This window comes from Salmo trutta, chromosome 8, assembly GCF_901001165.1.
Source record: "Salmo trutta chromosome 8, fSalTru1.1, whole genome shotgun sequence".
NCBI lineage: Eukaryota > Metazoa > Chordata > Actinopteri > Salmoniformes > Salmonidae > Salmo > Salmo trutta.
This window is the reverse complement of record NC_042964.1, coordinates 22,169,190-22,184,416: the sequence shown is the minus strand read 5'-3', so window position 1 is coordinate 22,184,416 and position 15,227 is coordinate 22,169,190. Positions and strand designations below refer to the sequence as shown.

General features: G+C 41.1%; 1 protein-coding gene across 1 annotated transcript; it reads right to left on the bottom strand.

Annotated features, from left to right (window-relative positions):
- Positions 1-1,453: 1,453 nt before the first annotated feature.
- On the bottom strand, positions 1,454-14,777 carry LOC115198478 (oocyte zinc finger protein XlCOF8.4). The gene is made up of 2 exons (XM_029760446.1): positions 14,468-14,777; positions 1,454-3,835 (listed from the first exon to the last, which is right to left on the bottom strand). Exons 1-2 carry the CDS (start codon positions 14,631-14,633, stop codon positions 2,781-2,783), a joined length of 1,221 nt encoding a protein of 406 aa, XP_029616306.1. The 5' UTR covers positions 14,634-14,777; the 3' UTR covers positions 1,454-2,780.
- Between the last annotated feature and the right edge of the window lie 450 nt (positions 14,778-15,227).

The window sequence follows — 15,227 nt, the reverse complement described above, 5'->3', positions numbered from 1 at the left end:
GGTACAGAGATGATGTAGTCATAAAAAAATCATGTTAAATACTATTATTGCACACAGAGTCAGTCCATGCAACTTCTGTGACTTGTTAAGCAAATTTTTACTTCTGACCAATTATCTGAAAGATCCCTAAGTCGATCAGTGAATTGCCATTACAAATGGGTTGAGTACTTACTGACTCAGGACATTTCAGCTTTTAATATTTTAATAATTTGCAAACGTTTCTAAAAACATAATTCCACTTTAACATTATGGGGTATTGTGTGTAGGTCAGTCAAAAAATATATAATTGTAAGCAATTTTAAATTCAGGCTATAACACAACAAAATGTGGAAAAAGTCAAGGGGTGTGAATACTTTCTGAAGGCACTGTAAGTATGCCCCCAATGCAATTCTGAAGTCTATACATCCACAGTGCGATTTCAACACATGAATTTTTTTGTTGTCAATTAACTAATTGTCTTTTGTTGAATTTATGTAACATTCCAACCTTGTCCAATTGTGGCATGATTCCACTATTTTCATCCATTTCAAATCGGGAACTTTAATTTTGAAGATGAACCGTTGATTCCACTAGTGTTGTTCACTGTTGTTCAAGACACACACGTTCTCCATTGTATGTGTAGAGTTGAGATTTCTCAGCATGCTAGTGTATTTTATGTCAATAATCTTTTTTGTGACATTTAAATGTTATTAAAAAAACTGTTCTGTAAAATTGATGAAATAGTGATCCCTGTTAGCCTAAACAGTTTATTAATAGAGTAGAACTATAGCTAGCGATCAGTAGATCTACATACACACCTATTCCACAGTTCTCTGGTGTAGTCTGCAGCAGTCTCTATAGCACCTCCGTTTCACCAGCAATAATAAGACCATGACCTCAGCGATTTTCCTCCAAAATAAAAGTCCTGCAATGGTGAAATACAAATGGTCGAAATGTATAACATTTAGGGAAGAATTATTTTTCATATTGTTCAATAATGATAAATGAATCTCCTTTAAAGCACAAATAATATAGCATTAACATTTTTAGGACTAACAACATTAAAAGTAATGATTTCTATTGTAGATAATTATCATGGTAATATAAATAACAAAACATTTAATGCTACTATTAATAATAGTAATAACAATATTATAAAAATCAACTTTGGAAAACACTTAAATCCTATTGTTAATTAGCCCATTCGCATTGTACGATGTTTAGTAAGTTTTTAATATTGGACATACTGCTCCGTAGCACACAATTTCCTGTGCATTGTGTTGCAGTAAAAGAGGGGCCCATTCTACTCAGGAGCACCGCTAGTTTCCAAATCCACAGTGTACAACCCAAGGAGCATCACTGCTCATTCTGCGGCCCTTAGCTTAAATGAAGAAGATTTTTCATAATGGACATAGATATTGCATCGTACACAATTTCCTGTACATTGTGTCATTCTACTCAGGAGAACTTCAGCTTTCCAGATCCACAGAGTTTATATTTTATTTTCTATTAAAAAAAGACATGCACATGAAACAACCAATTATAAGCCATTATCAATGATCTGCTAACAGAGGTCAAATAAGAAATTTAAAAAATATGATAAACAATGTTAATCCTACCAACAATGGCCTCTAGTCTTCTTATGTCGAGGGCCTCCTTCGCAACAGGTCAAAATAGGTAAGTAGAATGTGTAAGTATACTTATGAGCTTACTGTACATTTGCATACAAAACACATACTTATTAGCTAGCTAGCATAACGAAAACAGAGGCTGCGTTTCTACATTTCAATGGGGCTAGCAAACAGCTAGGCTAAACACAATACATCTCTGACAACGGCTAACAGCTAAGACCGTTTGGACATGCATGAAAGGGATGTCATCAATAGACCTACCTAGTATTAAGCCATCGGGTTACATCTGAGCCGCTCCAACATTCGCATCTATTAGGCCTATAGTGTACCGTTATCTAAAAGCTCACACATTTCACTGTAGCTTAACCAATAACCTTAAGGTCAACCTATTAGGTCTATGACAACGTCGCTTAACTTGCTACTTCATGTTTAATTATAGAATATCTGTATACCTACTTGAAGCCCAATTACTGGCTGCCATTAGGCTACAATGGTTTGTTGAGCAATTACAAAAACCATTGTTATCATATCCTATTTTTAGGTCACGTTGATATTTTCTAAATGGCGAACGAGTGAACGAGCGAGCGACTGACTTTGGCTTTAGTCATTCTTGTTCAGTTACACAAACTGAAGAAATGCAGATTTTGCATAAATCAAACATAGCATACAAAATAGCACGAGAAAACACTTAGGATACATAACACGTGGAAAACGTATAATACAAACACTTAAATACATACTAGGCTACAGAACAGTTCTTCTCTTGATGGGAAAACTGCTAGTATCACTGCTCTTTATTAAGCTTTACGTATCGGCGTCAAGGCCCTTCGTTAGAGCTTTGAGGCCGATACGTAAAGCTTAATAAAGAGCAGTGATACTAGCAAGAGCAGTGCGCGGGTTTCTTCTTTGACAAAAACTTAAACTTGAACTTTTATTCCCATCTGACAGAAGACGTTATGTCCTAATCTTCTTTCTTTCCGCTTTTGTCCTGACTTCTTTCTTTGAGGACGTTATTCACGTGTTTCAGCAGATGAGCCTTACGAATGAATGTTCTACCACAAACTGAGCAACCGTGTGCTTATCACCAGTGTGAGTCAGTATATGCCTCCTTAGGTCACCCTCCAGTCTCGACAGTTAAATGATTTCTCTCCTGTGTGAGTCAGTATATGATCAGTTAGTATGCTTGCGACTGAAACATTTCCCACAGTCACCACAGCTAAATATTTTCTCTCCTGTGTGAGTCAACATATGCTTCCCTAGGTCACCCTTCTGCCTGAATCTTTTCCCACAGTCACCACAGCTAAACGGTTTCTCTCCTGTATGAGTCCGTATATGCCTCCCTAGGGCTCCCCTTTGACTGAAGGTTTTCCCACAGACACCACAGCTAAATGGTTTCTCTCCTGTGTGAGTCCGTATATGTTCGGTTAGGTACTCTTTGCGATTGAAACATTTCCCACAGTCACTACAGCTGAATGGTTTCTCTCCTTTGTGAGTCTTCATGTGCCTGGACAGATCTCCTTTGTATTTGAAGGTCTCGCCACAAACAAGGCAGGGTTTCCCACCCTGACAGAGTCGAATATGGGTCTTCAGTTTACAGGTGGAGTTGTAGTGTTTTTTGCATAAGCGGCATTCACTGGGTCTCTTCTTGGGGTGAGTCAAATGCCTCTGCAGGTCAGCTTTCAGAGCAAATGTTTCACCACAGTCATGGCAGCAGTGAATATGTATAGATGTGGTGCTGGGTTTAGAACGGTGTTCACCCAATGGTGCGTTGGCATCCATTGGTGAGCTGCTGTAAAGTCCTACTGGGTGGCTGCTTACGGCTGAGCTGTGGCCGGAGGCATTGTTTTGATTACTTGGACGGTCACAAGGAATGTCAAGACCCTTTAGGTTGGTAACAGTGCCACAAAGTTTGAGATCCACTGGTGTAGAGTCAGGCTCTCTGTTCTCCATAGTCTGGGTTAGGGGAAGAGTTAAGGACTGAAGTGAGACCTCCTGATCACATTCACTTTTCACACAGGAAGGAGTAAATTTGAACTCTATGATATCAGGCTCCAGCCCTTGAAGCTGCTCTTCCTCCTGACTGGTCCAGAGTTCCTCCTGTTCCTCTTTAATCTGTGTGGGCTTTGGGTCCTCCTGCCCCAGACTGTGGCTCCACTCCTGCTCACAGTGCTGCTGCTCAGGGGGAACCGCCTCTTCAGAGACAGCAAGAGAGAGCTGCAGGGAGCCTGGAGGGAAGGAGAGGAAGAGCAGAATGAAATAGAACACTTGAATCATACAGGTGAATTATAGATCTCTATGATCGATACAGCCTTTAGATGTGCCTGAAGGCAGATAGCGGACTATTTGCTCTCAGTCGCACAATCCCTAGGCCTATAGCCAGTTCACATGCCTACTATGAAACACACCATGGCTAATGTGTACCAAAAGTTCAGACACTAACTGTTAATAATCCCGACTTTCAATACGGTTTGGATACTATATTCACCCAAATATAAAAAGATACACTTTCTGCGTGTCGTTTTAACACTGACTCCCCATAGAGGTGCTTTGCGTTGCACCTTTACCTGAACTACGACACTTCCTGAGCTAATGGAAACAAGGTAGGGAACACAAACTTTGATTTAATCCTTTGTAAAGTTATTTTATGATAATTAAGTTGCGCATTCCAAGTTTCCAAAACTGTACCGCAATCAAGGACAAATTGTTCTTAGATAGACCGTTCCTATCCCCGACATTCCTATGCTGTCCCTTGGTCAACATCGTCACATATATATATTTGTATTGATGAAAACCTACACGTCCCTCGCAAATGTTGAATAACATTTCATTTGAACTTACTCTACCGACTGTCTCCGTCTGAGGCTGCTGTTATGAACCGCTAACTCCAAAACCAGCATATTCTGACAGCATTCTGTTGTAGCCTTTACTACGCAGTAGCAGGACTTGGTTGAGCTTGACGTGCCAGGGCAGCTTGTACACAACCCGAAGCCTGTCTGGTCTCATGTGGTATGAGACTGTAATCCACTACCATTGAGGTCAAAAGGCTAGGGCAGGGGACTAACAGATCAATGTCAAAACCAGAAATGGCAGACAGTTGGGCTTGGGGCTAGCAACCCCATCCAATAAAAATGCTGTGCTAAAAACGTCAACAACAGATAAAAACAGCTACATTGGACCTTTAAGACCTATACGTTTAGGCTTTATTTGAAAAGTTTAAGTAGGAAATTGCATGGATTTTGGACTTTTAGAATGGGCTCACAGAGATTGTTTTTCCACTCACAGCTGTCCCCCAGTGTTAGTTATAAAGAGGAGATGGTAATGAAGCAATACAGACCAAATTAAAGTGTCTTGAGTTTTTGCATGTTCTAGGGTTGGCCGGCTTAGTACACAAGGGGGCGGCAAAAAACGCACAAGATACCATTTGGCGTCTATTTCCAGAACTCTACCAAAATTAGTGAATTTCAAATTGAGGCTGCTTGCAAAATATGCTAACGAGCACAAACAAAAATAAAGAAATTGCAAAGACAGGCAATCCAGCTCATAAAGTTATACATATGTAGATAAGAGCTACCGAATGTAATTTTTGGTGAGTTTGGATATTTACAAGCAAATGTGAACAAGAGACATTGTGCAAATAAACTAAGTTTCAAAAACATGCTTGTCTTAAGGAAGACAAGTACTGGCTCTGTAGCAGCATGTGTTCACGCTGTATCTGGGTGGAGTCTGGAGTCGCTAGGGCAAAGGGCCTGCCTGCACGGAGAAGATGGGAGAGGAGCAGATGGGCCGAGAACAGAGGAGAAAAAAATGCAAGAAAATCAAGTTGCAGTGGCAGCAGTACAGATAACTCATCCAAAGGGCTTTGAAGGCAGAAAGCTAACACAATAAGATGCCATCACCTTATTAATTCAGCCACTTACTTAGATAACTAGCAAGTTGAACTTAGGGGCCACGTTAACACAGAGCAAAACATAAGAAAATGGATGCTTCAGAAATCAGATGGCCATGCATCGTTTATGCAAAAAATACCTTGCTTTTCATTGTAAGCTCATTTACTTGTGTGGCTGCCAGCCAAATAGTGTTGCACTTCCGTTGTCATCTGATGACAATGAAGCTATTTTCTGCCAAATGTGTTGCACTAATGTATTTTCTATGAAGGAAAACTATAGTTGCACATCCCTGATCACTCTATTGAAGAAGAAAATAACTTTTGACTTACAGTATAAAAACGCAACACCTGTCAATACACAGCTGTACTGTTCCGGCTTTCTCCCGTTGTGCTATTTACAAGCAAACACGTGACTGGCTCTATTCTGTGGGACTACTGTACGTTAAACTTCATAATGTAAAACAATGTGACAGGTAAAATGAAGAACGCATCTAATGTATTGCACAAGTTGATTGCAGGTATTTACTTAAAAAGTAGCTACAAATATAAAAATGTAGAGAAATAGTTAACGGTATTAGCGCTATTGAAAAAAACATCCCGTGGCTTTTTCCAAATACCCCAGTGTACAGTATACACGGTATACTGTCCAAGCCTAGCGTGTTCTACTGTCTTGTTAAGATAGGGGGTGACTGGGACAGGTAATCCATAAAATGTTTTGGGAAAAGTTTTTGTAAAACATGCACCTTACATCAGATCATCATGAAACGTTCACTGTGTAAAGCTAACTTTCAAGGTTTTGAAAGTTCTACAATTGGTTTCTCTCTTTTCATTGTCAGTATCCTTTTTCAGCGTTATGATATCCGTAACATCCAGGTAGGTAGCCTAGCGGATAAGAGCGTTGGGCCAGTAACAAAAAGGTTGCTGTTTTGAATCCGAGCTGACGGAAAGTTAAAAATCTTTTGATGTATTCTTGAGCAAGGCACTTAACCCTAATTGCTCCTGTAAGTCGCTCTGGATAAGTGAGTCTGCTAAATGACTAAAATGTTAAAATTACATTTTGATGCATCATACCTTTGCTTCAGAAGTTTTTGCATTCACCAAATTTGTTGAACTTGTTCTGAGATGTATTCTTCAGGCTTTTACTGAAGCAATTGTTCATATCTTGAAAATGATGTGTTCTAGCTAAGATTCTCTTGGAAAATATATGCTGAAATTTATCTCATACATGGCCGGTACAGTTGAAACCAGGATTCATCCGTGAAGAGCACACTTCTCCAGCGTGCCAGCGGCCATCAAAGTTATGACGTCAAATGCAGTCAGGTTAAGACCCTGTTGTGGACGATGAGCACGCAGAGTTCCTTCCCTGAGACGGTTTCTGGCAGTTTGTGCAGAAATTCTTCAGTTGTGCCAACCTACAGTTTCATCAGGGGCGGCAGGTAACCTAGTGGTTAGATCGAATCCCCGAGCTGACCAGGTAATAATCTGTCGTTCTGCCCCTGAACAAGGCAGTTAACCCACTGTTCCTAGGCCGTCATTGTAAATAAGAATTTGTTCTTAACTGACTTGCCTAGTTAAATAAAGGTAAAAAAATGTTTTTAAATCAGCTGTCCAGTGGATGGTCTCGGACAAATTCTCTAAAATGACGTTGGAGGCAGCTTATGGTAGAAAAAAAAACATTCAATTCTTTGGCAACAGCTCTTGTGAACATTCCTGCAGTCAGAATGGCAATTGCACACTCCCTCAAATCTTGGGACATCTGTGGCATTGTGTTGTGTGACAAAACAGCACATTTTAGAGTGGCTTTTTATTGTCCCCAGCACAAAGTGCACCTGTGTAATGATCATGCTGTTTAATAAGCGTCTTGATATGCCACACCTGTCAGGTGTATGGATTATCTTGGCAAAGGATAAATGCTCACTAACAGGGATGTAATCAAATTTGTGGAGAAGATTTGTGAGAAATAAGCTTTTTGTGGGTATGGAACATTTCTGGGTCTTTTATTTCAGCTCATGAAACATGGGACCAACACTTTACACGTTGCATTTATATTTGTTTAATAATATATATTTATTTTTCCCTTGACGGAGTGATGCTGAATGTAAAAAAAAATGGTTAAACTTATCCCACTCTGCCCTACTATGTTTTAGATAGAAAGATGAGAAGAGTGTTTATCAACAATCCGTGAATAGTCCTGGCAGAGGCATCATGCCTACAGGGGCATGTGCCCCCCATAATATGTCCTGTTTATGGTTTTAAACATTTTAAATAAATAAACAAATATTTCTCTATAATACTACTAGTCACGTAGTAAAAAGTTGGCTTTAGCTAGGTTCCCCAGTCTGCCAACCTCATAACTATCTACCAAGAAGCCATTTCAGGCTATCAATCAAGTTAGAGTAGCTAGCTTGTCTAACTATCTGAGCTGGCATGCCTGCTAGCAAGGTTGATATACTTTAGAAAAGCAACCAATAAAAATAATTGAAAAATACAAGCTACGACTTGTAACGCAATATGTGAAATCTCCATTTGGAGAGAAAAATTATGCTATAAACGTTTGTCCAGTTGCAGGTGGTTCTACAAAAAACAGAACATTCAGAACAATAAATATTCCACGTTTTGTATCGAGTGAGGAATGCCTATTGATCTTTGTTTTGTTGGCACTGTGTGACTTGCTGTCTACTTCTACAAGTCACATTGAAACGACTAGTTCCTGCAAAGATGTTGGAAAATGCTAGACGTGCGGGCAGGCAGTTAAGATGGCGAGGAATCTTGTTGTGTAGTAAAAAAAAAAAACGGGGATTTAATATCTTTCAGAATTTTCCATTTCTTTTTTTACAATCTGCAACTGGACACAAACCTTTTCCTCGAAACAAGAATGAAGAAAGTATCGCCAAGACCAGGTTAGTTTAACCCATAAAGATTCTAAGTCCTGCCTATGCCGGGGGAGGGGGGTTTCTACTAAGATATATGAATTGTTTTAAGAAGGTCATACCAAGGACCATTTAGCTATTTGATTTGGTATATACCCCCAAAAAACTTGAGTGGCGGTAGTTGTAGATCTTCTTGGCGTCATCATCTTACAGGAACACGAAGGCTGTAACAACTGTGTAGCCTATGCTTTAGAAATACGCCCCCATCCTGCCAGATCACTTTTATGTGAGGCATATAATTACGTCTATATTGGTATCATTTTCACAACATATGTATAGTTATATGTACACTATATATACACCCAAAAGTATGTGGACACCCCTTCAAATTAGTGGATTTGGCCATTTCAGCCACACCAGTTGCTGACACCAGTTGCTGCGTATAAAATCGAGCATGCATTCTCCATAGACAAACATTGACAGTAGAATGGCCTTACTGAAGAGCTCAGTGACTTTCAACGTGGCACCATCATAGGATGCCATCTTTCCAACAAGTTAGTTCATCAAATTTCTGCCCTGCTAAAGCTGCCCCGGACAACTGTAAGCGCTTTTATTGTGAAGTGGCAACGTCTAGGAGCAACAACGGCTCAGCCGCAAAGGGATAGGCCACACAAGCTCACAGAACGGGACTGCTGAAGTGCCTACCGAGTTCCAAACTGCCTCTGGAAGCAACGTCAGCACAAGAACTGTTCGTCCAGAGCTTCATAAAATGGGTTTCTATGGCCGAGCAGCCACACACAAGCCTAAGATCACCATGCGCAATGCCAAGCGTCGGCGTGGCGTAAAGTTCGCCGCCATTGGACTCTGGAGCAATGTAAACGCGGTCTCTGGAGTGATTAATCATGCTTCACCATCTAGCAGTCCGACGGTCAAATCTGGGTTTGGCGGATGCCAGGAGTATGCTACCTGCCCTAATACATAGTGCCAACTGTAAAGTTTGGTGGAGGAGGAAAAATGGTCTGGGCTAGGCCCTTTACTTCCAGTGAAGGGAAATCTTAATGCTACAGCATACAATGACATTCTAGACAATTCTGTGCTTCCAACTTTGTGGAAGGCCCTTTCCTGTTTCAGCATGACAATTCTCCTATGCACAAAGCGAGGTCCATACAGAAATGGTTTGTCGAGATCGGTGTGGAAGAACTTGACTGGCCTGCACAGAGCCCTGACCTCACTAATGCTCGTGGCTGAATCGAAGCAAGTATCCGCAGCAATGTCCCGACATCTAGTGGAAAGCCATCCCAGAATAGTGAAGGCTGTTATAGCAGCAAATGGGGAACCAACTCCATATTAATGCCAATGATTTTGGAATGAGATGTTCAACAAGCAGGTGTCCACATACCTTTGGTAATGCAATGTGTGTATGTATGTATGTATGTATGTATGTATGTATGTATGTATGTATGTATGTATGTATGTATGTATGTATGTATGTATGTATGTATGTATGTATGTATGTATGTATGTATATATCTGCGTTTTCCATTAGCTAAGCCGTAAGTAAGGTTGACTATGGAGCCATCACATACTGCGTTACAAGCCGTAGCTAGTGTGGTCCATACCTTTAGTTGAGAACCCAAGGGCTGGGTATATTCGATTCCAATGATTCGCTTACTATTGACATTTTCCACAGGAAACAGGAAACCTTGTCTTGTTTCTGGTGGAAAAAGGCATTCTCATGCTATCGAACACGAATGATGTTTTCGAACAGCAAGACCAAGATCAATATGGCAGTGTTGCCATTGATTTATCAAAGTTGTCTAGTGCAACCCCCATATCAAATCAAATTGTATTTGTCACATGCGCCGAATACAACAGGTGTAGTAGACGTTATAGTGAAATGCTTACTTAACTGCATTGTTGGTTTAGGGCTTGTAAGAAAATACAAAAAAAGAAGAGATAAGAATAAGAAATAATTAAAGAGCAGCAGTAAATACCAATAGCGGGGCTATAAACGGGGTACCGGTACAGAGTCAATGTGTCAATGTGCGGGGGCTCCGGTGACGAGGTAATTATGTACATGTAGGTAGTTATTAAGGTGGCTATGCATAGATAATAGCAGAGAGTAGCAGCAGCGTGGGGGGGAGGGGCAATGCAAGTAGTCATACACTCACTAAATGCAGGCGAAGGCTGCCAGATGAAGTTGGTGAAGAGCAACAGCAAAAACGTGCAGTTGACTGCAGTCAAAACTTCATGATCTTCGATCACGATTTTTTTTAAAGTTCACGCAGTCGACATGTAGGATCGGACAATTTTCATCCCCATAAAGCGACGAATTTTGAAAAGAGTTGACAAAAGTGTTCTGCTCAAATGCACCCATTCACTTTCAATGGAAGGAAAGCGAGAGAAATGGAGTGGGTGGGGAACGTTGAGCGACGCGAGCATGGGCGAGTGAGCTGAACAGGGCGGGACTAAAGTTGGAGAAAGCTGAACGTTATGCAAATCCTGCCCGATATTGCGGTGCAAGTGACCAATCGAAGCACACCATAGCCTCCAACCCCAAATGGTTTGGCTGACAATGGCTGTTGATAGGTAGCACTACCTAGTTTGCTTGCTAGCTTGTTAACGTTAGCACCCACATGAGGTCAACGCTAATGTGGCTAGGCGAGTGCTAATTGTATAGTGTATCTTACGCAAACGCAGCGCAACGGAGTACGTATAGGTGGTTTTAAAATCAGAAAATGTCTAGGGAGTACATGAATGTGGTATTAAATCAAAATGGCTGGCCCCTTGCTGTACGTAGTCCTGCCTACGTTGCTTGCATAGTCCTCCTACAGAGTTTTCTTTCACTCAAATATTGAAATGGACCGCGCAATTCCTTGTGCAGCGGCGGGGGCAGTATGAAGCTCTGTATTTTAGACCAAACTCACTTTGGTTGAAAATGGAACCAGGAACATTTATTTTGTTCCTCTTTTTGCACAAATAAAATAATTCTAAATATATCAATTGGACCGTTGTCACTAATCAACTTCAAAATCGCTTCAACATTGCTCTGTCTTGGTTTAGCTTAGCATTAAATAAGCAGCCTATTTTGCATTGACAACCAAATATAATCTCAGCGACTGTTCAGGGGAAATGAAAACGTTAGTGCTATCCGGGATCCTTGGGACATATACCTACCCTAAACACTAACCCTGAAGGGAGAGTGGGGTAAGTTAGGTATTTGTATTACATTCACCATTATCTACATAAACTCCTCTTCAAAAGTTTAGGGTCACTTAGAAATGTCCTTGTTTTTGAAAGAAAAGCACATGTTTGGTCCATTAAAAATAACATCAAATTGATCAGAAATACAGTGTAGACATTGTTAATGTTGTAAATGACTATTGTTGCAGGAAACAGCAGATTTTTTATCAACATAGGCTTACAGACGCCCATTATCAGCAATCATCACTCCCGTGTTCCAATGGCACGTTGTATTAGCTAATCCAAGTTTATCATTTTAAAAGGCTAATTGATCATTAGAAAACCCTTTTGCAATTATGTTAGCACAGCTGAAAACTGTTGTCATGATTAAAGAAGCAATAAAACTGGGGCGGCAGCGTAGCCTAGTGGTTAGAGCGTTGGACTTGTAACCGAGCTGACAAGGTACACATCTGTCGTTCTGCCCCTGAACAAGGCAGTTAACCCACTGTTCCTAGGCCATCATTGAAAATAAGAATTTGTTCTTAATTGACTTGCCTAGTTAAATAAAGGTAAAATAAAAAATAAAATCTGCATTTGTGGGTTCGAATACAGGCTCAAAATGGCCAGAAACAAAGGACTTTCTTTGGAAACTCGTCATTCTATTCTTGTTCTGAGAAGTGAAGGCTATTCCATGCGAGAAATTGCCAAGAAACTAGATCTTGTACAAGGCTGTGTACTACTCCCTTCACAGAACAGCGCAAACCGGCTATAACCAGAATAGAAAGAGGAGTGTGAGGCCCCGATGAACAACTGAGCAAGAGGACAAGTATATTAGTGTCTAGTTTGAAAAACAGACACCTCACAAGTCGTCAACTGGCAGCTTCATTAAATAGTACGCGCAAAACACAAGTCTCAATGTCAACTTCTAGTCAGAGTTCCTCTGTCCAGTGTCTGTGTTCTATTGCCCAATTTAATCTTTTCTTTTTATTGGCCAGTCTGAGATATGGCTTTTCCTTTGCAACTCTGCCTAGAAGGCCAGCATCCCGGAGTCGCCTCTTCACTGTTGACGTTGAGACTGGTGTTGAGCGTGAAAAACACAGCAGCTCCTGACACACTCAAACCAGTGTGCCTGGCACCTACTACTATACCCCTTTCAAAGGCACTTGAATCTTTTGTCTTGCCCCGTCACCCTCTGAATGGCACACATACACAATCCATGTCTCAATTGTCTCAAGGCTTAATCATCTTTTTTTTTAACCCATCTCCTCCCTCCTCAGCTATACTGATTGAAGTGGATTTAACAAGTGACATCAATAAGAGATCATAGCGTTCACCTGGATTAACCTGGTCAGCCGGTCATGGAAAGAGCAGATGTTACTAATGTTTAGTACACTCAGTGTATATCAACAGGACAGTATAATTACATAAACTTTTCAGAGCACTGGTATTGAGTTCAGATTTCTATCACCTGAAGCATGTGCACAAGATAAAAATGCATGCACGTGACGCATGCATTCTTGCCGAGCTCGTACACGTGTTTACATGGTTCTGTGCATGCTTCAGGTGATAGAAATCTGAAGCACTAGCAGAGCTTTGAAAAGTTTGTAATTAGACTTTCCTGTGGATATGTCTCACATTCCTACTTTCATCGCCCGGACGACCGGTAAAGTACGTTAAAATATCATTTAAATCAACATTCCGGCTTGTAGAGGTTGTGAGAGAAACTTTCCTGATTCAAACGCTCATTTGGGTTTCCAGGCAAGGGCTTAGTTAGCTATACTACACTAAACAAAAATATAAAACGCAACATGTAAAGTGTTGTTTTCATGAGATGAAATAAAAATAAAAACAATCTCTGAAATGATCCATACGCACATATATCTCTCAAATTCTGTGCACAAATTTGTTTACAACCCTGTTAGTGAGCATTTCTCCTTTGCCAAGATGATCCAGCCACCTGACAGGTGTGGCATATCAAGAAGCCAGTGGAGGCTGCTGAGGGGAGGACGGCTCATAATGTCTGGCCAGAGTAAATGGAATGGCATCTAACACATGGAAACCATGTGTTTAATGTATTTGTTACCATTCCACTGACTCCGCTCCAGCCTTTACTGCAAGCCCATTCTCCCCAATTAAGGTGCCACCAACCTGCGCAATAAGCTGATTAAACAGCATGATCATTATACAGGTTCACCTTGTACTGGGGACAATAAAAGGCCACTTTAAAATGTGCAGTTTTGTCATACAACACAATGCCACAGAGGTCTCAAGTTTTGAGGGAGTGTGCAATTGGCTTGCTGACTGCAAGAATGTCCATCAGAGCTGTTGCCCGATAATTTAATGTTCATTTCTCTACCATAAACTGCCTCCAAAATCGTTTTTGCGAATATGACAGTACGTTCAAACGACCTCACAACAGCAGACCACTTGTAGCCACACCAGCCCAGGCCCTCCACATCCGGCTTCTTCACCTGCAGGATCGTCTGAGGGAGGGTGCTGAGAAGTATTTCTGTCAGTAAAACAGCACTTTGTGGGGAAAAACTCATTCTGATTAGCTGGGCCTGGCTCCTGAGTGCATGCGCCTGGCTGCCAAGTGGGTGGGCCTATGCCCTCCAAGGCCCACCCATGGCTGTACCCCTGCCCAGTCATGTGAAATCCATAGATTTGAGCCCAATGAATTTATGTCAATTGACGTATTTCCTTAAATAATCTGTAACTCAGTAAAATCTTTGAAATGGTTGCATGTTGGATTTATATTTTTGTTCAGTTTAGCTATTTCAATAAGCTTTTCGTGAAAGACAGTGAAACTTACATTAAAACTGTTCTTTAAAATGGGTGAAATAGTGCTCACTTTTAGCCTAAACATGTTATTAATTGAATAGGATTGTATCTAGTTATCAGTAGATGTACATACGAACCTAATCCACATAGTTTTATCTCCGGTGTGATCAGCAGCATTCTCCGTAGCCGATCATTCTCCTCCTGGTACTCCACTACCGCTTTCTCAACTGCACCGAAAATCTCCACAGCAGCCTCCGTTAAGCGCTCATTTAAAAACACACGAAACGACTGTAGTTTAGACATTTTCAGTCGAATGAGAGTTGGGGAGCCTATTTAGTCCGGTCTGTGGGTCTTTCTTCACTACACAAAAAAAATGGAAATTTTCTTCTATGGTGTTATGGCTTCTTCTTCTTCGATGGGGTTTAACGGCGAATAGCACCCAATGTTAATGGCGCATTACCGCCACCAGCTGGGTAGGGTGTAGAATAAGAAACAACAACAAAAAAACATTGCGGGAAAGGGGGGAAACGACATCATACAAAATAAAACACGTCAACTAACAAAATCCATCCCACTTCTTTAATCACAGTCCACTACAAAATACATCCCTACACAGGCTCAGGTATTTCTTGCACGTGTAACCGATGTGAAATGGCTAGTTAGTTAGCGGTGGTGCGCGCTAGTAGCATTTCAATCGGTGATGTCACTCGCTCTGAGACTTGAAGTAGGGTTTCCCCTTGCGTAGCAAGGGCCGCGGCTTTTGTGGCGCGATGGGTAACGATGCTTCGTGGGTGTCAGTTGTTGATGTGTGCAAGGGTCCCTGGTTCGAGCCCGGGTTGGGGCTAAGAGAGGGACGGAACCTACACTGTTACACACGGTCTCGGCTGTGAAATCACG